The 22936-nt window shown below is 45.0% G+C and overlaps 1 protein-coding gene and 1 pseudogene across 1 annotated transcript; one reads left to right on the forward strand and one right to left on the reverse strand.

The window, feature by feature from the left end:
* The first annotated feature begins 7035 nt into the window (after positions 1–7035).
* Positions 7036–9571, forward strand: LOC119440516 (piggyBac transposable element-derived protein 3-like; annotated as a pseudogene).
* Positions 9572–10793: 1222 nt separating this feature from the next.
* On the reverse strand, positions 10794–22677 carry LOC119441986 (proline-rich protein PRCC). Its single transcript, XM_037706670.2, has 5 exons — positions 22070–22677; positions 18573–18629; positions 17920–18411; positions 13874–14071; positions 10794–10922 (listed from the first exon to the last, which is right to left on the reverse strand). The coding sequence occupies exons 1-5, from the start codon at positions 22463–22465 to the stop codon at positions 10836–10838; spliced, it is 1230 nt and encodes a 409-aa protein (XP_037562598.1). The 5' UTR covers positions 22466–22677; the 3' UTR covers positions 10794–10835.
* Between the last annotated feature and the right edge of the window lie 259 nt (positions 22678–22936).

The following is a 22936-nucleotide window of genomic DNA, read 5'->3' on the forward strand; positions in this document are numbered from 1 at the left end:
AGTGTTTAATTCAACACATAATTTTCACATGGTGCACATATAGTAAACTTTGTTGTTGCGGAAAGGAGGAGGAAGAGTTCACGTTCAGCTGCTATTACTGCTTTGCTCTGGTTTTTCATTTAAATTTGTGCGTACCACTCATTCATCGTACATGGAGGCAGCACCACCACAGGTCTGATCTACGATGTGGATACAAATAATGACAATGGCGATCTACCAACGCTAATCTCCTCAACTGTCCATATCTCAGAGGTACATCGTTTTGAATGGTCGAGGTGCATAAAGCTTATTTTTGAGGGAGACCATCCATCACGTGTGAAAGTGGGATATGCAAGACATCCTGCCCACCCATACGTCCCTAGGCCATTATAGTGCCATAAATGTCGGAAAATCGGGCACATGATTGCTGTGTGCGCAAACAAGACATGTCCCCACTGTGGTGGTGATCATGATGCATCCACGTGTGATGGGTCTGACTTGAAGTGCCCTAACTGCGATAGGCCGCACGAAGCAACGTCAAAGGATTGTCCGAAATTAAAGACTGAAATGTCCGTGCTTAGGAAAAAGGTGAGAGGTCGCTCTGAACACAGACAACCGGTTGGTCACCAAGGTACACAGCCACCAGAGGCGCTCACGTAATAGCAAGAGGAGAAAAGTCGCGCGCTCCTGTTATTCCTTGATCACCAGGGCCACTTTTAGCCTTGTCTACTCTTCTGAAGATCAAGTACACTACTATATGGCCTTCCCTGCCATCTCGGAGTGCAGAAGTGCAGCCGGAACGCCAGCATGAAAGTGAATCTTCGTCATCGGATGGGCAAATCAAGGCAATGCTTACACCGTTGGTTCGTTCCTTGCAAACGCTGCTTATAGCGATTAAGACAGTCGTTGCCAAGGCTGCGGTGCAAATTGTCGACGCACTAGAACCGGTGCTTGCTGCTATATAAAAGCTATCAAAAACCATGGCATCATCATCAACTTCAATGTTATCGCTGCAGGAAAGGATAAGCCGTTCTGTAATATTTCAGTGAAACGCACGAAGTGAACGAGGTCACCTCGGAGATTTTAAACAGAGTGCTCAAGTATCGATTTCCAGTTGGTATTGCGATATGCGAGCCGAATACGACATCAACATTACTCTGAGACAAGTGGAAATCTAGCAAAGTTTTACTATGCGTGCGATGTGACCTCACATATTCACTAGACCAAGTTCCGGTGCACAACAGCAACAAATATGTTTCTATAACACTGAAGCTAAAGCGCCGCACAATCTCTGTCAATCTCTGTCATCGGTGGCTATATTTCTCCCAGGGGAAGATTTGACGCTGGACACCTGAAACTTGTCCTTGGCCGGTATTTTGGAGCGATGCGTTATGCTTTATTTATACTAGTTTTATCATCCACCGCTCACGGCCGGCTGAGCTCGTTGATAACGTGAGCGGACCGTCGCTCTGACCACTGACTGAGCGTGAAAAGCGCGAAAAAGCATTAGCACCGGAAAGGCATCGCTACAAAATACCGGCCCTTGACTCCAGCCAAGGACCTCATGTTATGGTAGGTGGCTTCAGCATGCACCACCATCTTTGGGATAGCAGGGTCATAAAGATTCGAGGAAGACAACTTCTTGACTTCACAAACAGCAATGGTCTTGACTTCCTGAATGACGGCTCACCAACATATTTCCCTGGCACAACGCACAGCAGCTGTCTCGATTTAGCTATCGCTTCATGATGCGTTTCGTCTTCTGCAGCCTGGTGCACAGATGCTGAAACGTACACATCACCAACCTACTTATGTACAATTGAGATGATTTACCGGATTCCCAAGTTCTCATGCACGACGCACTGATTGGCACACTTTTCAAAACAAACTGGAGGAGTCCTGTGGCTGTATAATTTATCCGAAAGAGATTGAACAGTGCATTACAGCAGCAATGCACGCAACAACACACATCATCGCAACTTCAAATTCCAGCACATCCGTTGACGTTGTATATGAACAGCTGCAAGCAGTCCGATGTCGCACCGAGAGGAAATACAGGCCAACTAAATTGATATCAGACTTGAGGACGTCACGCCGTATGCAAAAGAAAATTCAAAGACACTTAGACAAGCTCGACAGACAATGTTGGAGGTCCTTTTGCACCAGCCTGGACCCAAGAAAACAATTGTCCACGATATGGCATGTTGTATGAGCGCTGCCACCTTCTCCACAACAACTATGTCCCTTCCGAGCTTTAAACTATCAACCAGATGTGCAGTGAGAAGGAGATCGCGGAAGATTTCTGTTTGCACCTCTCCGGCTATAGAACAGCGGTAGCTTGACTGCTCAGGTGCGCTCCTCCAACAATTGACAATTGTGTCGACCTTCCATTCACGCTGCAAGAGCTAGGTGCAGCGATTTCTCCTTCAAGGCACTCAAGTGCGCCTCAGCCTGATGGCATCACCTATTCTACCCTGCGTCATCTGGGCCCTTGAACGATTGAAGAGCTTCTGGCTTTATATAATCTTTCTTGGGCCTCGGGAACTGTGCCTGCACACTGGAAGACACGCAGGATTGTAGCTTTATTAAAACCAGGCAAGTCACCCCATGCTATGCTTTCCTACAGACCTGTGGCACTTGCCAGTTATATAGGAAAAACCATGGAACGTATGGTTTTGATGTACCTAGAATGGTTTTTTGAGAAGCGTAATATATATCCAGGCGCGATGACAGGTTTCCCAAAGGGTAGGTCATCAATAGACAGCGTTATTGACCTAGTAACGACTGTTGAACATCTGAAACGTCACTGTCGATTGATGGCTGCTGTCTTTCTTGATATCAAGGGTGCATTTGACAATGTTCTACATGATGCAATTTTAAATGCCCTTGAAGAATATGGCATTGGTGGCCGTCTGCATCAGCGCCAGCTATCTTCAAGAGAGAACAATATTTATGACAACTCTAGACGTTGATACATGGAAACATCCCATCTATCATGGGGTGCCTCAAAGAGGTGTACTGAGCTTAACTTTATTTAATGTTGTTCTCATTGAACTCATCAAAGAACTTGTATGTTGGGCTGCTGAGCACAAGGTCGCGGGATCGAATCCCGGCCATGGCGGCCGCATTTCGATGGGGGCGAAATGCGAAAACACCCGTGTACTTTAATTTAGGTGCACGTTAAAGAACCCCAGATGGTCCAAATTTCCGGAGTCCCCCACTACGGCGTGCCTCATAATCAGAACTGGTTTTGGCACGTAAAACCCCATAATTTAATTAATTTTTAAAGAACTTGTATGCACATTCTCAGTCTCTATGTACGCAGATGACATATGTATATGGACCACAAGCGTAACACGCTTACTAGTACAAAACGACAGCATGCAGTGTCAATAATGTCGACGTAACTAAATATTCGTGGACTACAGCTCTCACCAACAAAGAGTTTAGCCATGGCATTTACACGGAAGTCAATGGCCTGCTACCCCGTTATGACTGATGGGAAGATTATACCTTCAGTAACCCGCTAAAAGTTTCAAGGAGTCACCATTGACTGTGACTTATCTTGGTCAAAGCACATCTCTGCATTCAGAAAAAAGCTGGACAGCTATGCTCAAGTCATTCGACCTATGTCTGGAAAATCATGAGGGCCATCCAAATCATCTCTTCTGCAGCTCTACCGGGCACATGTTGTTGGATACCTCTGCTACAGTGTGCCTGTACTTTCTCAGATTAGTACATCTGCCATCCGCACACCTAAAAGTGCTCAGGCTCACGCACTAAGAATTTGCCTAGGACTACCACGATGTGCTTCTACATGGGGCACTATTGCAGCGGCACGCACGTGCTCAGCTAGCGTTTATCAGCAACATGAGCCAGTGCAAGTGCATCTAAGGCTACTGACTAGGCACAGGAATCATCCACTGACAAACGTCACAAGCATACAACCTGACGCCGCCTACTCAGAAGTTGTGTGGTCGCAGCAAGATCTACTGCCGTCGGACTTCGCACCACATGACATACTGGAAGTTCCACTGTGGACGATGGCAAAGCTGACAGTGAGACTCTCAATGCCCGGAATAACGAAGAACTAGAAAATTCCACTTGCTGGGCTCAAGCATTTCGTGGTATCCTACATTGCTTACACGTACGGATATACCGAACATGTTTTTGTAGATGGTTCTCTAAACACAGACCTCCTCCGCGGCAGCTTACATGGTACCTGGAATGGGGATCACGCACGGTTCAAGATAGGACACAGAATGTTGTCTACAGCAACTGAGTTGACCAGCGTTCGAGAAGCAATCCGTTGCATACTGCAACAAAGTCTCAAGAATTGGACAGTGTTCTGTAACTCAAAACCGGTGCTGCAACTCATAGCAACTCATAAGCAATTACATGAATCACAGAAGCACATGTAGTCCTCTGCTTTATGACATCATGGCTCTGATTGCTGAGAAGTCTCAATCCTGGGCATACCATTGCGCTGCAGTGGATTCCTAGCCATTGTGGAATAGCTGGAAATTAGCAGGCTGACGCGGAGGCAAAAATGGCACACACTGACGGGAAGATTATAAACTTCATTTTTCCTGGTAAACATCAACACCTTGCTCCGTAACTCCATCAAAACCTCTTATGGCACAACCATGGGACAACCCTTAACATCGGCAAGAGTGCCTCCATAGACTTGATGCTGGTTTGCGATACCAGCGTCCACTTTGGCTGCAGAGATGGCAGGAAACACTCATCCATCAATTACGGCTCAGTGTGGTGTACACTTACACTCACCGATACCTTAACAAGATTGGACGAGGACGGGACCCTGACTGTAGCGTCTGTCGCACTCCCGAGACAATAGATCACATGCTCTGCATGTGCCCTCAATATGCGGCCGAGCGAGGGACAAGTTTAGTGTTGAGTGTTGAGCGAGGGACAAGTTTGAGTGTTGAGGACCGCACGAGCACTTTAGATAAGCCTGTTCACCCTTCAGCCAAAACGCAAGCAGTTACGATATGCTGTGGACTGCACCCAGCCATGCAGGTGCAGTGAGCACTGACAACGGTGCCGTCGTCGTTAACGATGCACCAAGGGCGATATGTTTTGGAAAATGTTTCGCTGGCCGCAATGACGACGATGCTTTCTCCACGTTTGCCGGCCTTGAATGAGAAGTCGCTTTTCCGCTCACAAACGCATTTTATGCATCGGTTACCCTGTAGTTCTTAAAACTGTTCTCTTGTGTAAAAACACACGCCCTCCACGAGATAGGAAAAAATGTCCGGTGTTGTAACTGAGGGAAGGTGTTTGGAGCCCGATGAAAACATAAATCGCACGACATCATCGTCCAGCGGGTCAGGCAGCTCGCCGCCTCTAAACATCAGCTTTTGGCGATAACGATGTTTTGCTTCGGTGCTAAGCGCCTTAAAGTAGTCGCTCGTCATCTCGACAATATTCACGATGTAGAATCGCATCACAGATTCCACCAAACAGTGCAATCATAGACACGCCGGCCTCACGTCCCGCATGCCTTCAAACAACATAGCCGGAATTTCTTCCAGCTCTCCTGCCGGAAGTTTCGATGGGGCAACCAATCAGCGGCAAATGAGGTTTGTTTGTAAACACTGAAACCGCCTATTGGGAAACACACGAGTACATCCATTTCATTGTTAGTTTCAGGGCATTCTAATGTAAGAACAATTATTTCACACCCAAACGCATATCAAATAAGCATGGTTCCACAATTCAGTAGAATCTCGTCTATACGTTTTGGAAAAAAAATCCGAGAAATAACGTACGAACCGGGAAAACGTACGATCCGAAGTAACAAAAAATTGACAGGCGATGGCTGTGAACGCCGCGTGTGACAACCTGGGAAGAAATTTGCTGATACCGGAATAGGAAACTGAGTGCGCACCGGCGTTTTCAGGTGAGGCGGGCGTGTGAGCATTGCGGGAAAGCTGCTGTGGCAGGCGGCTACTGTCCTCGATCACACGTGCCTCGCGCCCTTTCTTGTTTACATGGGATCTAGCGGCTGCTAGATGCATTGACATCCATTCTTTATATAATCGATTACAAAGATACCTGTACGCCATAGAAAACTGGGTATTGAATATTCGCCTCTCCCTAAATGTCAGTAAATGCGCAATAATAGTTTTTCCTTTAATAGATCGAATACATATAAACCTAACCTACCGCCTACAGAACATACCTCAGGTAGACTCGGTAAAATACCTGGGCATAATATACGATGACCGACTAAATTGGCACACGCACATTGAATACATAAATAAAAAAGGGGTGCGAGCGATTGGAATGCTAAGAAGGCTTTGCAGCAGTCGATCAGGAATGCGGAGAGACTCTCTTGTGATGATTTATAAAATGTACATACGGTCAATTTTGGAATTCGGATGTGTTCTATATTCAGGTGCGCCGGCATACAAATTACATCCCCTTGTTCTTCTGGAACGGGAAGCTTTACGCCTGTGCCTTGGATTGCCAAAGTTCGTTGCCAACAATATATTATACGTACCTAGAAACACATTTACCTTCTCTTTTGTGCAGATTTTGGTTATTAACGGTCCAAACATTCTTAAAAATGTATGCAGTCCCTATAAAATTACAAATCATTTTCATTTCCCAGTCTGCAATATTTTTTCAATCTTCCTGGCCCCGGTTCCACACTCCTCAGGTAATTTTCGTGCAGGCACTTGTTGGTCCCTTAGATGTACGATTATGTGAGATCCCTCCAATTTGCAGTGAGAGAGAGAATCTCCAAATTATTTTCGACGATATATATCCAAACAACGCAAAACTCCTTTCTTACAATATATTAAATGGGCTATTAGAGAATCACTTATTGGAGTTAAAAATAAAAGCCGTCATAGCGACAGATACCTCGCAATCAGAAGAAAAATCTGGAATTGGAATTTTCTCTTCCGCTTTCGAATGGTCGTTCTCCTTAAGACTACCAGACTATATACCAGTATTTCTAGCTGAGTTTCTGGCGATTACATTGGCTCTACTAAAAGTACACTCATCAATTTCGGAAGTTGTAATCGTAACAGATTCTTTGTCATTATGTTCAGCTCTCACTGCAAATAGTGGCTCACAAGTTTTGCGTACATTCCAAAGTCTTATTCCTTCTAACTTAAAACTAATTAGATTGGTATGGGTGCCTGGTCACAAAGGATTAGTTATCAATGAATTAGCTGACAGCTTAGTGAGAGCTGCCCTTAGTGGTCCAATCCTTCCGATTCTTCCTGTATCAGCTTGCATAACCGCGGCTAGGTTCAGGAGACGGGCAGTCATGCAAGACTCCTGGAACCTGCCATTAACAAATCGAACTGATTATCGACACCTCCTATTTCCTTGGAACAGAAAATTCTGCCATAATAGAAAACTTGAAGTCCTCTTTATCAAATTCAGATGTCGCATTCCTACATTAAACTTTTATCTGCATCGATCTGGTCTGGCGCCCTCCTCCTTGTGCTCATACTGTGGTGAAGACGAAACAATAGAACACTTCTTCCTGTCATGCCGCCCTTTTTCCTCATTAAGAAAACATGCTTTAGAAGAAAAATTTAACAGTGCTGGAATAAATATTACGATACCCAATATTCTATCTTTTGGTGCCTCTTCTCTCGGACATTGTCATAGGGATGTTGCTGCAGCTGTTGTGGGGTACATAACTGAATCAGGACGATTTCCTTGCTAAATTCTTAAATTTTATATGAATAAATTCCTTTCGTCATTCAAAAATTTTCACACGTGATCCTTATTAGACTCCGATAATTGTTTTCCTTCAATCACCCGATTCTTGGCCAATCCCCCATAGTGGTTGCGAGCCACTTTTGAAGGCAAGCAAGCAAACAAGAAGTGCAAACTTCAGGAGAGATGGAGGATAGTGCCGTGTCAAAGACCGTGCGCTGGCAAAAAAAGAATTTCGCACCGCCACTGAACATTGCGTTCTCTGGAGAAGAGACCTTCACCCAAGAGGAAGGGGATGCTCTAACCCCCTTTAGCTATTTCTCAAGGTACGTTCCGCAGTCAGTGTTTAAGCGTTTGACAGACTTCACTAACTTGTACAGTGTACAGCAATGCCAGGTCTCAGTGAACACAAATCCTGACGAGATCCGGAAGCTTTTCGGCATGCATGTTCTAATGGGGGTAATCCCTCATCCAAGGGTACGAATGTACTGGCAGAACACTGCGAGGGTTGCCCTCATATCGGAGACAATGACAGCGAAGAGATTTTTCAAGCTATGCAATAACCTCCACGCTGCTGTAGAGGAAGAGGAGAGCTGAAAGGACAGACTTTGGAAAGTCAGACCATTTCTAGAGAGTATCCGCGCTCGGTGCCTAGAACTGCAGGTCGAACAACAAACTACAGTAGGCGAGCAAATGATACCTTTTAAAGGAAAGCTCTCAATTAAACAGTATGTGCGAGGGAAGCCCTGGGGAGTAAAGGTATTTGCCCTGTGCGGAAGGAGTGGCTTGCTGTACGACTTCGTAGTATATCAAGGCCACAACACAATTCCGGAGGAACTAAAGCAAGTATATGGGCTTTGCTCTGGTGTCGTACTGCACCTCGCGAAGAGAATTCCTGTGGGGTGCAATCATCAGTTGTATTTTGACAACTACTTCACCTCGATTCCTCTTCTGCGTCAACTCCGGAATGACAGCATACTTGCAGCAGGAACTGTTCGTGCGAACAGACTCTCGAAGTGCCCACTGCCGTCAGCCAAGCTTATGAAAAAGAAGCCAAGGGGGTACTCAGAGGAGTGTGTCACAGATGATGACATTGTTGCTGTAATTTGGAACGACAATAACACTGTGACACTTGCATCGAACTTTGTCGGAGTGGGAGAACAATCGGAAGTGAAACGATGGGACAAACAAAAACAAGAGCATGTCTTTGTGCACCAGCCAGAAATCATACGAAATTACAACGAGTCAATGGCTGGTGTCGACAAGCTTGATTTTCTACTTGGTTTGTACCGCACGAAAATTCGTTCGAAGAAGTGGACACTAAGAGTGATTTTTCACTTTGTGGACGTGGCTATCTGCAATTCTTGGCTCGAATACCTCCGCGACCATCAAATGCTGCCCAGAGCGAAGCTCCTAGATTTGATGAATTTTTGCATGCAAGTTGCCGAAGCACTAATTAAAGCTGCAGTGTCCGAAAAAAAGCGTGGAAGGCCATCTCTTGCAGAGATCCAAGCATCGCAACCCACAACAGGACAAAAAAAAGCAAGAATGTCGCTTCCTTGTGCCGACACGCGCTACGACTGCTTTGACCATTGGCCTGAAGCTCGTGACCAGAAAGAACCATCGAGGAGCAAGCTCGAGAAGTGCACAGGAAGGTCGCAAATATTCTGTATGAAATGTGCTGTACCACTCTGCCTGACGAAAGAGCGTAATTGCTTCCTCGCTTTCCACGAGTAATCTTTGCGACCACCAAGGTGCTCTGTACGCAATTGTGTACAATGTTGTAAATAATAAAGTTTCATGATAATTTTCAAAATTTTGGTGGTTTTGGCTTTCTTAGGTCTGGAAAAGTACATTTATACGAAACAAAATTTTTTTACATCCATAATTACAAGTGGCGCCTGAAAGGGTTAAACATTCACGACGACAAAGAGACTAGAGATAAATGCAACCTGTAAAAAAAAAAAAAAAAGATGTCAATCGATGTGCAGAAAGCACGTACGTACCCATGTGGCCTATCTCGTAGCCTAGTTTTGCACGAGCGTAGCCAGATTTATCAAATTTGCTCTTCTGGACGTGCTGACAAGAACAAATTTAATATGCACTGCTGTCCATGAACTTGTGATGTACGCCGGGTCAAAGTACTTCTCGCACCCGTATTCTCCTGGTCGCTGGACTTGGTCTCCACGTTCGAGAGCATCCTACGAACCATGCAGTCGGCCCTTTTCACTGAGCATGGAAACTCCGTCTTTGCACATGCAAGACCCGCTGTTGCAATTTGGTGCGAATCACTTCTTGCCTACAATCAGTCTCCACCAGGTAACGACGCAGCTCGACATGCAGACTTCCCTTCCCTCACTTGAGATTCAGACTGTTTGTCTGAATTTTTACCCACTTACCAAGAACGACAATGATAGATTGCTCAATTTTGAAGTAAACATTGCTTAACTAAGAGCACTAAGAGCTTATCGTCTGCCCGCGCCGCTTGTCGACCGCTTCCAAGCATTGACACACGCCGTCTGCTATCATGCACTGTTATCGTCTGTTTTGGCACCTGAGGGATTTTAATGATTATAGTGCATGACAGAAACAGTAAAAAAAAAAAAAAAAATTGTTTTAATTTTTTCGACGCGCTTTGCCTACAGTTACAATTACCCCCACGTTCGAATTTCCCGCTTTTTCAGCCTCCTAACGTGTGCTGCCGCGCAGTGGTGCAGACGGGAAACACCACCATTAGTGAGACGCATTTCTCACCAGCGGCCCCCGTGTTGTCGGAGCACCTGTTCTTACACCGTGCCCACGAGTATGTTTACAAAGATGAATAAGGCAGCATAGTTATGCAAGGAAACGAGGAAAGTGACAGGCTGTGCATAGTGGGTATTTCATGAGTCATCCCAGGCCTGCCCCTATGTCATCTTCTTCCATGCTTAGAATGCAAAGACAAAACAGAAGGCCTCGGAGGAAGCTAGTTCAACTCTGATGAAAACCATGTCAAGGGCCTTTTTATGCATTTCAGATGGCACTTAATTGGGTGTTGACATGGTACAGCATCCAGAAAAATCTCTGAAACATGAGAACTACGAAAGTAAACAATTGAAAACGAGACCGAATAAAATGCAACACAGCATTTATTAAAGCACAGATGGGAGACATCAAAATCCATACTTTGCTTGAGTCTGGCGCTTAGTCATACGGTTTTGTGCCCAAGTGTTTTTCAAATCCTGTTCTCGCGCCTTGGCCTGGGGAGGGGGGGGGGGAGAAGAAAATGTGCTTCATGAAACATCCACCATGAAACATGGCATACGAAAGCATGCATTGTTACAAGTGGTACTGCTGTTAGGTCACTCACACAGAAGAACGTAGGCAGGTGAGAGTACTGCACTTCCACCCAATTCATCCCACATTCCCACATAGACCAATGTTACTGCGACAGCAATTATATGGACACTCCAGCTGCACTCATGGCATTGGCAGCTTGTCCCTGATATGTGTGTCTGTGTGTGTGTATGTATACACATATACAACAAGATATTAAGTATACAGATATGCTGTCCCAGCCATCTTTTGCCTGGTTTGGGCAGCAATAGAGAACGTAGAATAGGGGTGATTATACACCACACACGGTGTTACTCTGTCGAACACGATGCAATGCTGAAGCACTGGCACATAAACAAAGGCTAAAGAAAATGGTTGTTGCAGCACAAGCAATGATTCACAAGATGCTGGCCATAGCATTTCTGAGGTGCAGGGTAAATGAGAAATTATCCAGATCCCACGCACCCCATGCACCCCACGCACATCAATGTTACGCGCTGGTTATCTAACATTGTTTGGGGTTCTTCAAAAAGTTACCAGATGGATCAACGTGTTTGTGTAAACATGACGTGTAAATATGACATGTAAATACGATGATGACGGCATAACGACAGGTTTGTTTTTACACCGCCGAAGAAACGTTACAACCTTGGCTGACATCGTAGGCGGTACAACGTCGCACAGCGTCTTCATAGCGTTATCTGCTATGAGCAAATGGTTGGGGAATGAGGGCCAATCCAGAAGGCCGTGCAGTATGCACGCTCCCTCTTGTGATGCACGGGAGAGGTGGAAACTGGCATGTGAACACGTGGTCCTGCTGATGCTATGTGACGTGGTGCACGCGCCAGTAGTCTCAAAGAGCTACGTAGTTGGTATTGGGACAACAGTAACATGCGTGCGGTCATAGCCTAACGGTTAGAGCATCAGCTGTGCAGGGAGTCAGAAGTTCAATCGTACCATCAAATACTTCAATTTTCTTTTTATTGAAGAGGCTCAAAGCAAGAACCCACTGACCTACCTAATGCAAAGTACACCTGGGATAAGCCAAATATTGCATTAATACATCACCATGTCTCTCATCTTGTTGCATGGTGAAGTTGAGGATATTCTGCTGAATGCACTCCTTGATGTCCATACGTCACAGCACCCACGAGCCTCATAGCATTAAGCAATAAGTTTCGCAGAAGCAAAACCCTCAACTTATTGTTTTCATATATTCATTCAATAGGCTTACTCGATAAACTGTGACCCACCCACTTCACTGCATCAAGAATGTCTGTTTTTCATATTAACCACCAAGATTACAAGATTACCTACCTGCGTTTCCTAAGACACTCAGTCTTCCAATACAATCACAAGACTTGCACCCTTCCCTATTTATTTCTTTTCTATTCTTCTACCCACCATCTTCTAGCGTCTTTATCTTCATCCCATTCCTTGCAAAGTAGCTTGCAGGCGAATATACACTGGCTAAATATTCTGCTTTTAAATAAAGCACTTTCTCTATCTCAGCTGATCTATCTGGAAGCTTTCGCTTGACTTTAATAATCATCATTCTGTGTACTATAAACATTGTCTGTGGCCTTCAGAGACACCTGTAAAGTCAAGTTCTGCAGCAAGGCAGCATCAACTTTGTCTGAATGAGGACCTAAGTGAAATTGGTCCATTTAACCACATCCCTGGGATTCTGCAGGAAAGTGGTTTGGCTGAGTACAGCTTTACTTTTACCATTATGCCTGCTTTTTAGTGTCTCGGATGTGCGGGGCTTGCCCTGTAACGTGTTTACAAATTCACAACACCATGCCGTGTCCGTAGGATATATTTAATGAGGAATGCTAAGCATAGCTGTGGGCAGCGTTGCTGCCTGCTGATGAAGAAAATAGGTGTGAAGCACATACAATGTGCCAAAATGGAAAAATATAAAGTTATAGCTTTGTTCCATTGCAGTTCCAGCAGTGATGACATGCAGTTTTGCCATACTGCAGCAAGCATCATAGTGGAAGCTGCTTCTATTGGTAAAACATACATTTATGGGCGACATGCACACATCAGGGTTCGGCTACAATATTCCTCAGTAAATTATGCTTCTACTGCTTTACCGTGGTTTAAAATTCCGAAATAAGAAAACATTTTTTTGTCAGAATTGCAGACGAAATAAGACAGGGAAGGGGTTAATAGCTTAATGTCATTGTTGGTAGCCACAGTTCCTTGTTTCATCCAGATTGAATTAAAAGCACGATGCTTCTGCAGTAACAACAAATAAAAAAAAAAAATCCTCTCACAAAAGAAATGGTGGCGCTACCTTCTCATAGAGATCCTAACCGCTTCTCATTCTGGCAGATGACGCCACCATTCCTTCCAGCTAGAAAATATACTTCTTTTGGTTTGGCACTACCACAGACGGCACTCAATTTGATTAATCCTGGATGGAACAAGGCTCAAACACTGTATAAAACACAACACACATTGCCAAATGATACCATTGTGAAACATGGGCCTGAATACATTAGAATTTTACCGAGAGGAATATTAGAAAGGCTTTTGATCCAACAATCAGCATGTGAACAATTTCGTTGCATGCTATGGCCACAGCTGCACAAAACACAGCCTGAGTCGTGACCAGCACTCTTGTGACGTACAAAAAATAGTTTTAGCACACCATCTAACACCCTGTCAGGTGCCCGCAGCCCACCTCTTTTATAAACAATGATACGCATGCATCTGAAATGGGCAGTAATGGGAGCTACACTGCATACAGCAACTCCTTGCCTTAAGTTCTCACTACATATATTTTTTGGGCAACCGCACATGCTTAGCTGTCGCACTGCATCAAAGACTTGAGTTGCTGACCACTTCCTGCAAGAAGAGTACTCACTTGCTGCGCCAAGTACGTGATCTGGTGCTTGCGACGATGCTGTTGGCTCGTGTTGAAGTCACTGGTGTTGCTATGACTCGAGTATGTGGACTGTTCGGTGAGGCCACGGATGAGGATCTGATTCTTGTCAACCTGGCTGTCCGCGCACACGTCGATGATGTTGATCTCCTCTTTACGCTTGCCGCGCAATCTCACCAACTGCAGCAAGGTAAGAGTGTTGGTAACAACAAGGCAACAGCAGACCCTAGCTACCGTACCATCGGGCACAAGAATGAGCAATCCTGCTTAAAAACCATTAGCTCGTATCCTCTATGCTTTTTTCATAAATTTAGCCTTTTGATGACCGTGTGCTGAAAGTGCCTTTTTGGTGGCCAGGTTTTCTGCCTTCTGCTACATGTCACAATCCTTCCCATTGAGGTCTCATTCCGATGGGATTAGGTTGAACACACATTGGTATCGATACACGGCCCTACACACAGAGCAACATTACCATTACAATGTAATCAATAACGGACTAACAATCTAGAAATTGAAAAAGAAAATAGACAGTCAGGATAATTGGTTCATGATAAACTCGCAGCGGATGACAAATGAATAAAGTGAGATACAAGCAAATGATGTTGTAGTATATATGTTTGTGGTATGCATGTAGTGCATAGCGGTGAACATAAAGAGGAGAATGCTTGACGAGACTAGTACCTATCTGTCGAACATGGTTTCTCGCGATGTGGTTGGACCACGAGTTGAGGTACTGAGAGACTCGCCGCTGTATAAACACTATGGCATAAACATTGACGAAGGACGTTTGGAGAGGCTGGTGACTTCAATCGTGCTCCAGACTCTCTTGGTGTTCCTCTGAAGGACACGTTTAACCTGGACTTAGCCAGTGTTCTAACTGTACAGACGACCCAATGGGGAACCATCACTGATCTTGTGTATCACACACAATCAATTCAAAATACTGCGCTGGGGCCATAGAGACAGCTCTATTGCCACACTGACCACCGAGCCGTCGTTGTGGCAATAGAGAAGCAACCAGACGTTGAGCAAAAAAAATATATATATACATGAGTCACATAATGCGTATACCGTGTGTGTGTCATTGAAGCAGCAGTAAGCATGATAATCAAGCTAATCCTAGACATCCAGGAAAGCTAAGAATAACCAGCTGAACATTCACTCACACTACGTATATCCTGGCATAGCCGAGCTAAGCCACTGCTAATTTTTTTCATTGTGCACAACCCACGAGCAGGTCATTACGACTCACAAGTTGTGTTATGTGTGAGAATGGGCGTTCGTGCCGGTAAGGTGTGTGTCTGTGTAAAGGCGCGTGCTGACAACTGCACGGCCACCTAGGCAGAGACGCTTGCACTTCTGAACTTGGCCATGCCAGTTGTGTTTCGCTGCCAAACCATTCTTTCAAGGGCACCGCAGAATCACCGTTTCTGTTGAAGCTCCCCATTCGGTCATTAAACCCACTCGGTACTATTACTAGGTAAACCGTAAAATGCACATGCCAGGACACACAGAAAGCAAGAAAGATGGTGTCCTTGAGAAAAGAAAATAGGAAAACCAGCAAGTTAATCAGCACACTGCGGTTGCTAATGAATGTCGTCACCTTCTCAGTGTGTGATAACAACGGTTGCAAACGTAACAGGAAATGTAATTTTCTTGCGTTTTGTGGTTCAATGCACGTTTAGCGCCTCCAAGCAAGGTACAACACTCTTTGATTTCTACAAATCAAGCCCGAGGCACAATGTGCTTAATTTGGAAAATTTTGGCAGCATAGTCGGTGCAACACACTGTGTCATGTGCAATTGAGCAAGAAATATTGTCGCGGTGTTTAGCACAAACTGTCCTTGCTAATGATTCAGAAGCACCAATTTCTTCCCCTGCTTTTATTTTTAAAAATAAGAGTAGAAAAGTGAGCAAAATATCACTTGCTGGCTTCTTCCCTTGTTACCGGCTAGAAGTTTGGAGTTGTAATTTATGTAAACCAATGTGATTCTGCTGCTGTATCATATGCCAGAGTTCACTCACCACTAGTTCAGTAGTAATTACTTGAAGCAAAGAAAATTTAACTGACTTTCGTGCTGCCAATACATGGAAGCTAAGCCCCACCATACGCAGACATGGACAATCTCACTATGTACCTATGTGTTTGATAGGTATATGAAAATTTTTCACTTAAGTACATGAAGATTTCTCTGTATCGGCGCAATCCAATCATAAACTTGTAGTGCTGCAAAAAATCCATCGCTGAAATCACAGTGATGGCGATAAAACAAAAAGTTTATCTTAACGGTGGGCATCATGCCTCGAACGAGTGTACAGAGAGGAAAAAGGATCCAGCACGGAACTGTGCGACCGCTGTTTGCGTTGTCGGTATCTCAACGCCTGGATCTATGCTGCTGCATCTATAAATCTTACGTTTCAAACATCCCAGGAAATTTCTACTGTTTTGCCTGTACTACATATGGATCACAATAAAAGGAACCACGGAAAAGAGGGATGTACGCGTCGACACGCCATACCACATATCGTGGACTCGTGCGGCGACACTGCCTAACATGTCTATGGCTGCTGTAGCTGTACAACATTAAACTTCATTGATATATATGAAAAAAAAAAAAAAACTTGATTTCTGTCTCCCATATGCCATAGAGTTCATTTCTTCCACCTCCTGACAACTCTTGTGCATGCGCCATGCGGACAAGTCGATAGCGCTGTGCATATGTCGCCATAGGATAAGATAGTCTCCTGTGGCGAATTGGTTCGCGGACCAGCTAAGTGTTGCAAACTGGTTCGGGAGCCACTATAAAAATGTATTTCTCCAAACCAGAACGAAATCAGCGTGTGCTGAACCTGAACAGGTATATTTTTTGGTTTGGCACTCTGGCAAAACTTCATTAAATTATGGAGTTTAAACGACCGCCCCTCCCCTATTAGGTGAACTCCCCTTCTCCAAGATGGTCGCTCGTGCTCCCTTGATTTATCTGTTCCATGTGTTTGTGTGTTCATCTTTGTACACATTTTATTGCGATAGCAATTACATGGACACTCTAAAGCGGATTTCTGCCGTCGGCGTCGCCGTGAGGTTCCGTACAATGTCAACGGCGATGAAATCGTCGTCGCGCTCCGGATGCTGTATGTGCGAGTGAAAGGGCGCGAGGGACGCGCGCTTTCACGGGGAGCGATCGCACGTCGGAGAGCAAATGCGCGTTCTGAAGCCGAAATGCCATGCTCCCTGAAGGGCTGCAGAATTAAGCGTCTCTTTCCTCCTTTACAATCATCATATATAGAGAGCAAATGCGACTTTTTACGTCACGCGAAAGGCCGTGGGGGGACGGGAGGGAGGGAGGGGAGGCGACGTTTAGCTGCGGCACCAAATGCGTATTTATATAAAAACCTCGCAAGGCGAGAAGGTGGGTAAGATTTCCGACGCAGCTCGACGAGTGTCCCATTCTGATCTCATCGAAAACCTCAGAGCCGCGCCCAGAGGCACTGGCAACAGTCACCAACGCTACACGCGTTCGGTGCGAAGGCGTCGACAACAGTTCTGCACATTGCTGGTGCTGCTGCATGTTCAACTACTATCCTTACTCCGTATAGCCCTCTACTATTTGCTATCGTAATTGATGCTTCGCCTTTCGGGTGAAACTGCGACAATTTTTTCATCTCTTAATGTGGAAGCGAGCTGGCAGGCACCTTTGCGTATGGGCTTCCACCTTTCTGCACACACTTGCTATTTAATAATAATAATAATTGTCATTATTACTAAAACTGCACAGTGGGTTATGAGGGGTGCTGTAGTGGAGGGCTCTGGAGCAATTTTGAACACGTTTTTCTTTTTTTTTTAAGTGCATCCAACACATGGTAAATAAGCATTCTTGCATTCCGCTCACCTTGGTAATGTGGCTGCTGCAGCCAGCATTCGAACACACAACCTCAAGCTCAGCCACAGAATGCCATAGCCACTGAGCAAATTTCTGTGCAGATGAATTCGAACTCCATTAAGAGAAAAGGGAAAGCCTAAAACTCACAGCTCCATCGTCGAGCTCAACGTCATAGACAGATGTCCCTGGCTCGTCAGGTTCTGCATAGACAATCTTTCCCTTGCGACTTGGTGCAGGCTGCTGCACTTCAGGGCCAGGCTCAACGTTGAAGCTTGGCTGTGGCTCTGGCTCAGACGATTTGCTATACGGAGAAGCAGTCATGGGCCCAGCCGAGGCAGCAGATGGCACGCTGGCAGCAGCATGCAACTCAGAGTCAAGATTCACTTTCGGCAATGGTGGTTCACTGAACGTGAAGAAGTTTGGCGCTTCTTCAGTGGTATCTGCGTCGTCGCCATCGTCTTGCTCCCACGGGTATAATGTAGTTGGCTGCGGTGCTGCCGGTGCCCGAGGCTTTGGCAGTGGCTGTTTTGGCGCTGATTTTGGAGGAGGTGGCCTTGCCACCACATGTGGTGTAAGTTGCTTCGTTGTTAAGGAGCCGTGCTTTGGTGCCGGCAACATGCCTATGAGACCAGAACCAATCTGCAAAAAAAAAAGAATAACATGTGTTCTCTTATGCTCAGTTAATGTGTCATGGAAAATTTTTAATTAGCCAGCATACTCAATCACAAGACTTCCATGCAAACTTTTCTTGCCATGCATATTTCAGCAAAACACACATGCAGCAGTGAATGATGGATCACCTGAGCAGGTCGGAACTTCTTTTTCTTGTTTTCCTCCTCTTCTTCTTCATCGTCAAACTGTAAACACATACAGTGACTGATATACTGAGCCCACATTGCAAAAAGTACAAGTAAAGAAAGGAAGTTCACGAGGCCACATTGTCATCATTACTAATGGAAATTTTGTCGACTCGAAAGCAGCTAGAAAAATATGTAAGCAGTGCACACAGTAAATTGTGGTTGCAAAGGTGTTGCTGCATTTGGTATTTTGCACACTGCCTCGAAAAAGAAAAAAACATTTGGCAGAAACACTTAAGACTACTTACGTGTGCGAATGCGAAACCATTATACCGTTTGTTGACTTCAGAACGTCATGAATGCACTCATTTTATACACTCATGACGTGCCGCCAACTCCTCCCCATTGTCTTTGCCGTCACATGCCCAATGACACGTGCACTAGGCACACCTTTAGTAAGCCAGAACCGTGGAGCCACCGTAGCAACAGGAAAGCGTGCTCGCCTCGCACCCTGGAGGCCCGGGTTCGACTACCACTCAGACTGAAATGTACCACATTTTCTTTTGAAAGCAATTAATTTCCTTTGTTTACAGGAACCTCCCTGAGAAATGTGACATCAATCTAAGCATTTTTTGAGGTGTTTTTACTCTTTGCACTGTCGGCCATTTTCGCTACCATCTTTAAGTCACGCCTACTATGACGGATTTTTGCGTAATAGGGCATATAATGCTTTCGCATTAAAATCATGCTGCATGTTATAATAAATAGAGTGTGTACACAGAAACCCTCACTATAACAAAATTACTTTATTCAAAGTGTGTCATTGTTCCAACTGCAGTGCAGAACATTTAGACCAGATTATTCAAGGCACAATGGCATTGGATTCTACCAAGTACAACATGCAAAATGAGAAATAAGCATGAAACAACTTGGTGAAGCATAGATGGCAACCGTGTGCTTTTTTTCATATCAGTCTGATGAGGCAAAGAGCTCTGGGAGGGCCACTCAACCATTGGGTCGCCACCCCTCGTAACTTTGACCGTACTGTGCAATAACCCACAGTTTACATAGCTGCTCACTAATACAAATAACATAGCGCAGTAAGAACGAGGGACAAGTCGAGACAGGACAAGCGCTGTCTCGGCTTGTCCCTCGTCCTTCTTCTTTTCTGGGGTTTTACGTGCCACAACCAGTTCTGATTATGAGGCACGCCATAGTGGAAGGCTCCAGATTAATTTTGACCACCTGGGGTTCTTTAACGTGCCCTACAACGCAAGCACACGGGCGTTTTTGGCTAGGATTCGATCCAGCGACCTCGTGCTCAGCAGCGGAACGCCTTAGCCACTGAGCCAGCGCAGCGGTTGTCCCTCGTCCTTACTGCGCTATCCTATTTGTATTACGATGAACAACCAACATGCTCAAACCTATTCCCTTCTGCTGACTAATGTCAGCATTATTTCTTTTTATCACTTAGAAATGCCTCTGCATCCACTGCCTAGTGTTCCTTGAGAAGAGTAAAAGAATGCCAATACAGGAAGATGACGAGGACATTGCAACGTGTAAAGAACCTTGTGAAATACCCTCAATGTCAGATAAGCAAACAATTAATTTGCTTCAAAATAGAGTGGAGTGCAGTGGTGGCAAAGCGAGCCTTATAAAGAAAATAACTGTAGAACACAGCTGGCCAACTGGAATAAATACTCGTCAGACGCAAGTCCCATCTTTCTATGGATCCAAAATAAAGTCTTGTCATGTTGTCACTGCCAGATGTGGCTTTGTTCCAACTTGTTTTAAGAGCTCCCGCACTACATTATAATTTCTCTGATTGTTTTAGGAACTTCTCACATTTAACAAAATACTGCTTATAACAAAATTCACTTCCTGTCCCAACGAGTTAATTCGCAACCAACGTGAAATGCAGTATACATAATTGTCAACAGTGGGCCCTGATGAAGACAAGTCCACTTGACGAAATTCTGAGACATCCCTTGTTCAACCAGTGTTGATCACTTGACGACTCCATTTTTCCAAGTACAACCTGTCTTGGTATGATACGTAGCTGGTGCTTGAACACCAGTTAAGTATAAATCGCATGCAAGCGATCTTGAATGCAACAGTGACATGCGACGTGATGGCTGTTGCGTTCGCTCGTCATCTACAAGTCGTACCCCACGCGAGCGACGTCTCCCCGGTGTTGGCGGTATGAGGGCAGCAAGTGCGCACCGGAATTGGTGTGACGCGTGTTTTATTAATCTAAGTTGATGTATTTTACTGTAAAGAGCAGCACAAATATTTCTAAAGGCCTTGCACTAGGTTCTTATCCTTACATGTATCAAAATTTAGTCGTTTGCTCATTCCTAGCGACAATCGGTAGTACTTGACCGATGTACATCCTGTTTCGGGTTTGCGCTATTGGCTAGTCGCTCATAGCACTTCCAGGCGACAAGCAACGAATTCTACATTTCCAGAATCGAGCGATCAAGCAACAAGAACGAGCAAATTGTTTGCGCGACGGCCCGTTTCGTCACTCGAAGCCGTCGCTGGTCGCCGTCGCGCACAATATCGCTCTCACGCGGTTTGGGCTTTACCACTGAGAATCGACACAAGTCTTTAAACTACTCTTCCCTTAATCGATGTCTGTGTAATGAAACACATTGGCCACTTATGCCCACAAAGATGAGTAAAACAAATTGATTTCACCCGAGCATGCACTCAAATATTTGGGAGAAATAATTTCACCGAAAAGCATTCTTATCAACTAAGCAAGTACCAAAAACATTCTATATACACTTTCATTGTGAATCATCAATGTTTGCACATTATCTGTAACAGCTGTCCCCATGTAGACGGTGTTAGCAGGCAGCTGTTGGCTGGATGAATGGAAAGCCCGCGCACAGACAAGATTTTGAAGACGTGTTGTGGGTTTTACAAGGTTAGGATGTCACGTATGCAAATTAGTAGAGCTGTATGTACCGTCCTGGCGTGATATGCGCCATCGCATCTCCCTTTCAAGGAATCTTTTTATTGGTAACTCTGTAACGGCTATATCTGTCCAGAAGAGGTCGTACACGAGTGCAAATACGTGTAATGAACAGCCCTATCTGAGCATTTCAGCCTCCGTTGTTACTGATGGTAGAACATGAACACTTTCAAAGACAATGTATAAAAGTGGCAGTGATCCAGCCAACGCAAACAAGTGCGGCTTCCGAAGCACATTACACACCGCCAGCTCTATCAGAGCGTTTCGGTTTCAACCATATACTCCAGCGATATAGTGTATAGCGATATAGTGTCGTCTATTCTGCGACTGACACAGAGCCTCAAAATATCACAGCCATGGAGTAGAAGTAATATAAAAGATTCACTTCAGTTACACAGGAGGTGCTACAAATAGAGAGAGAGCACTTCAAAATTCAATTTTTTGGAAGCCCCCTGCATCTTTTATTGTACGCCGGAAAAGTGCATGGTCATACACGAAACAAGGTAAACAGTGAAAATACCTGGTTCAAGGAAGGTATGAGGATCTGTGCTCGCTTAGACTTTGTGGCCTTATTTGCTTGTTTCACGACTACGTCTTGCAACGACGGATCGTGCAGTGTTGATGCACTCTGTTTAGGAGGAGGTAACCTCAAAAACAGCTTCTGTGAAGCTGCAGGTTCCTCAATGTTTGTGACAGTAGGAGATTGTTGTTGAGGTGCTGCGCTTTCGCCATATTCACCAAGTTCTTCATTTGCTTCTGTCACAGGACCGCGCTCATTCTCGGCGATCCTTTCATCGAGCTCCTTGCTCACTTCTCTGGAGGGATCGACCACATTCTCAGTGATTTTGTCAGAGGCGGCGTCCTGACTGCTATCGTCTTCAGAGTCATCGCTGTCAGCGTACGCAACAAGAGACATTTCTACAGACTTTTCGTCTCTAGCGTGTTTTACAACCAAACAATGAAAGGAACACTGTCAAGGCATGGTGTTCACATATGCCGTTAAGCTGGCCGCGCACAGGTACTGGTGCTTATGCAATATGAAAAACAGTCGCTCGACGCGTCACACGAAAAACAGACCGCCACCGACGCTACAGAGGCTACTCATGCCTGTGAGCAGCGCCATATTAATAGTTGCTAGTTACCATGGAGAAACCATAGGAAGAAACTGTATCACTTGACTCCCTTCATCTGTCCACGTTTCAAGCATAAAATAAGCTTGTGAAATCGCTTTGAAAGTTCTTGCAGGGGCGGACCACTTTGAGGCGGACAGAACCTTGCTACTATAACTTATTTAAAAGGCAATTCAGGGAAAAATAAATTCATGTTTTTTATGAAGTAGGTTTTACAACCTTGTTTCGGTTTCGTTTCTCTTTTCTTATTTTTCTCT

The sequence above is a fragment of the Dermacentor silvarum genome, chromosome 2 (assembly GCF_013339745.2).
Source record: "Dermacentor silvarum isolate Dsil-2018 chromosome 2, BIME_Dsil_1.4, whole genome shotgun sequence".
NCBI lineage: Eukaryota > Metazoa > Arthropoda > Arachnida > Ixodida > Ixodidae > Dermacentor > Dermacentor silvarum.

What these genes read in the sequence shown, in the direction of transcription:
- LOC119441986 (XM_037706670.2), bottom strand. Translation starts at nt 22,465, where the DNA reads ATGTCTCTTGTTGCGTACGCTGACAGCGATGACTCTGAAGACGATAGC. An exon ending in AGAAGTTCCGACCTGCTCAG is followed by an intron (nt 18,412 to 18,572) that starts GTGATCCATCAT and finishes TTTTTTTTGCAG; the next exon opens with ATTGGTTCTGGTCTCATAGG. An exon ending in TTGAGCTCGACGATGGAGCT is followed by an intron (nt 14,072 to 17,919) that starts GTGAGTTTTAGG and finishes ACCTTGCTGCAG; the next exon opens with TTGGTGAGATTGCGCGGCAA.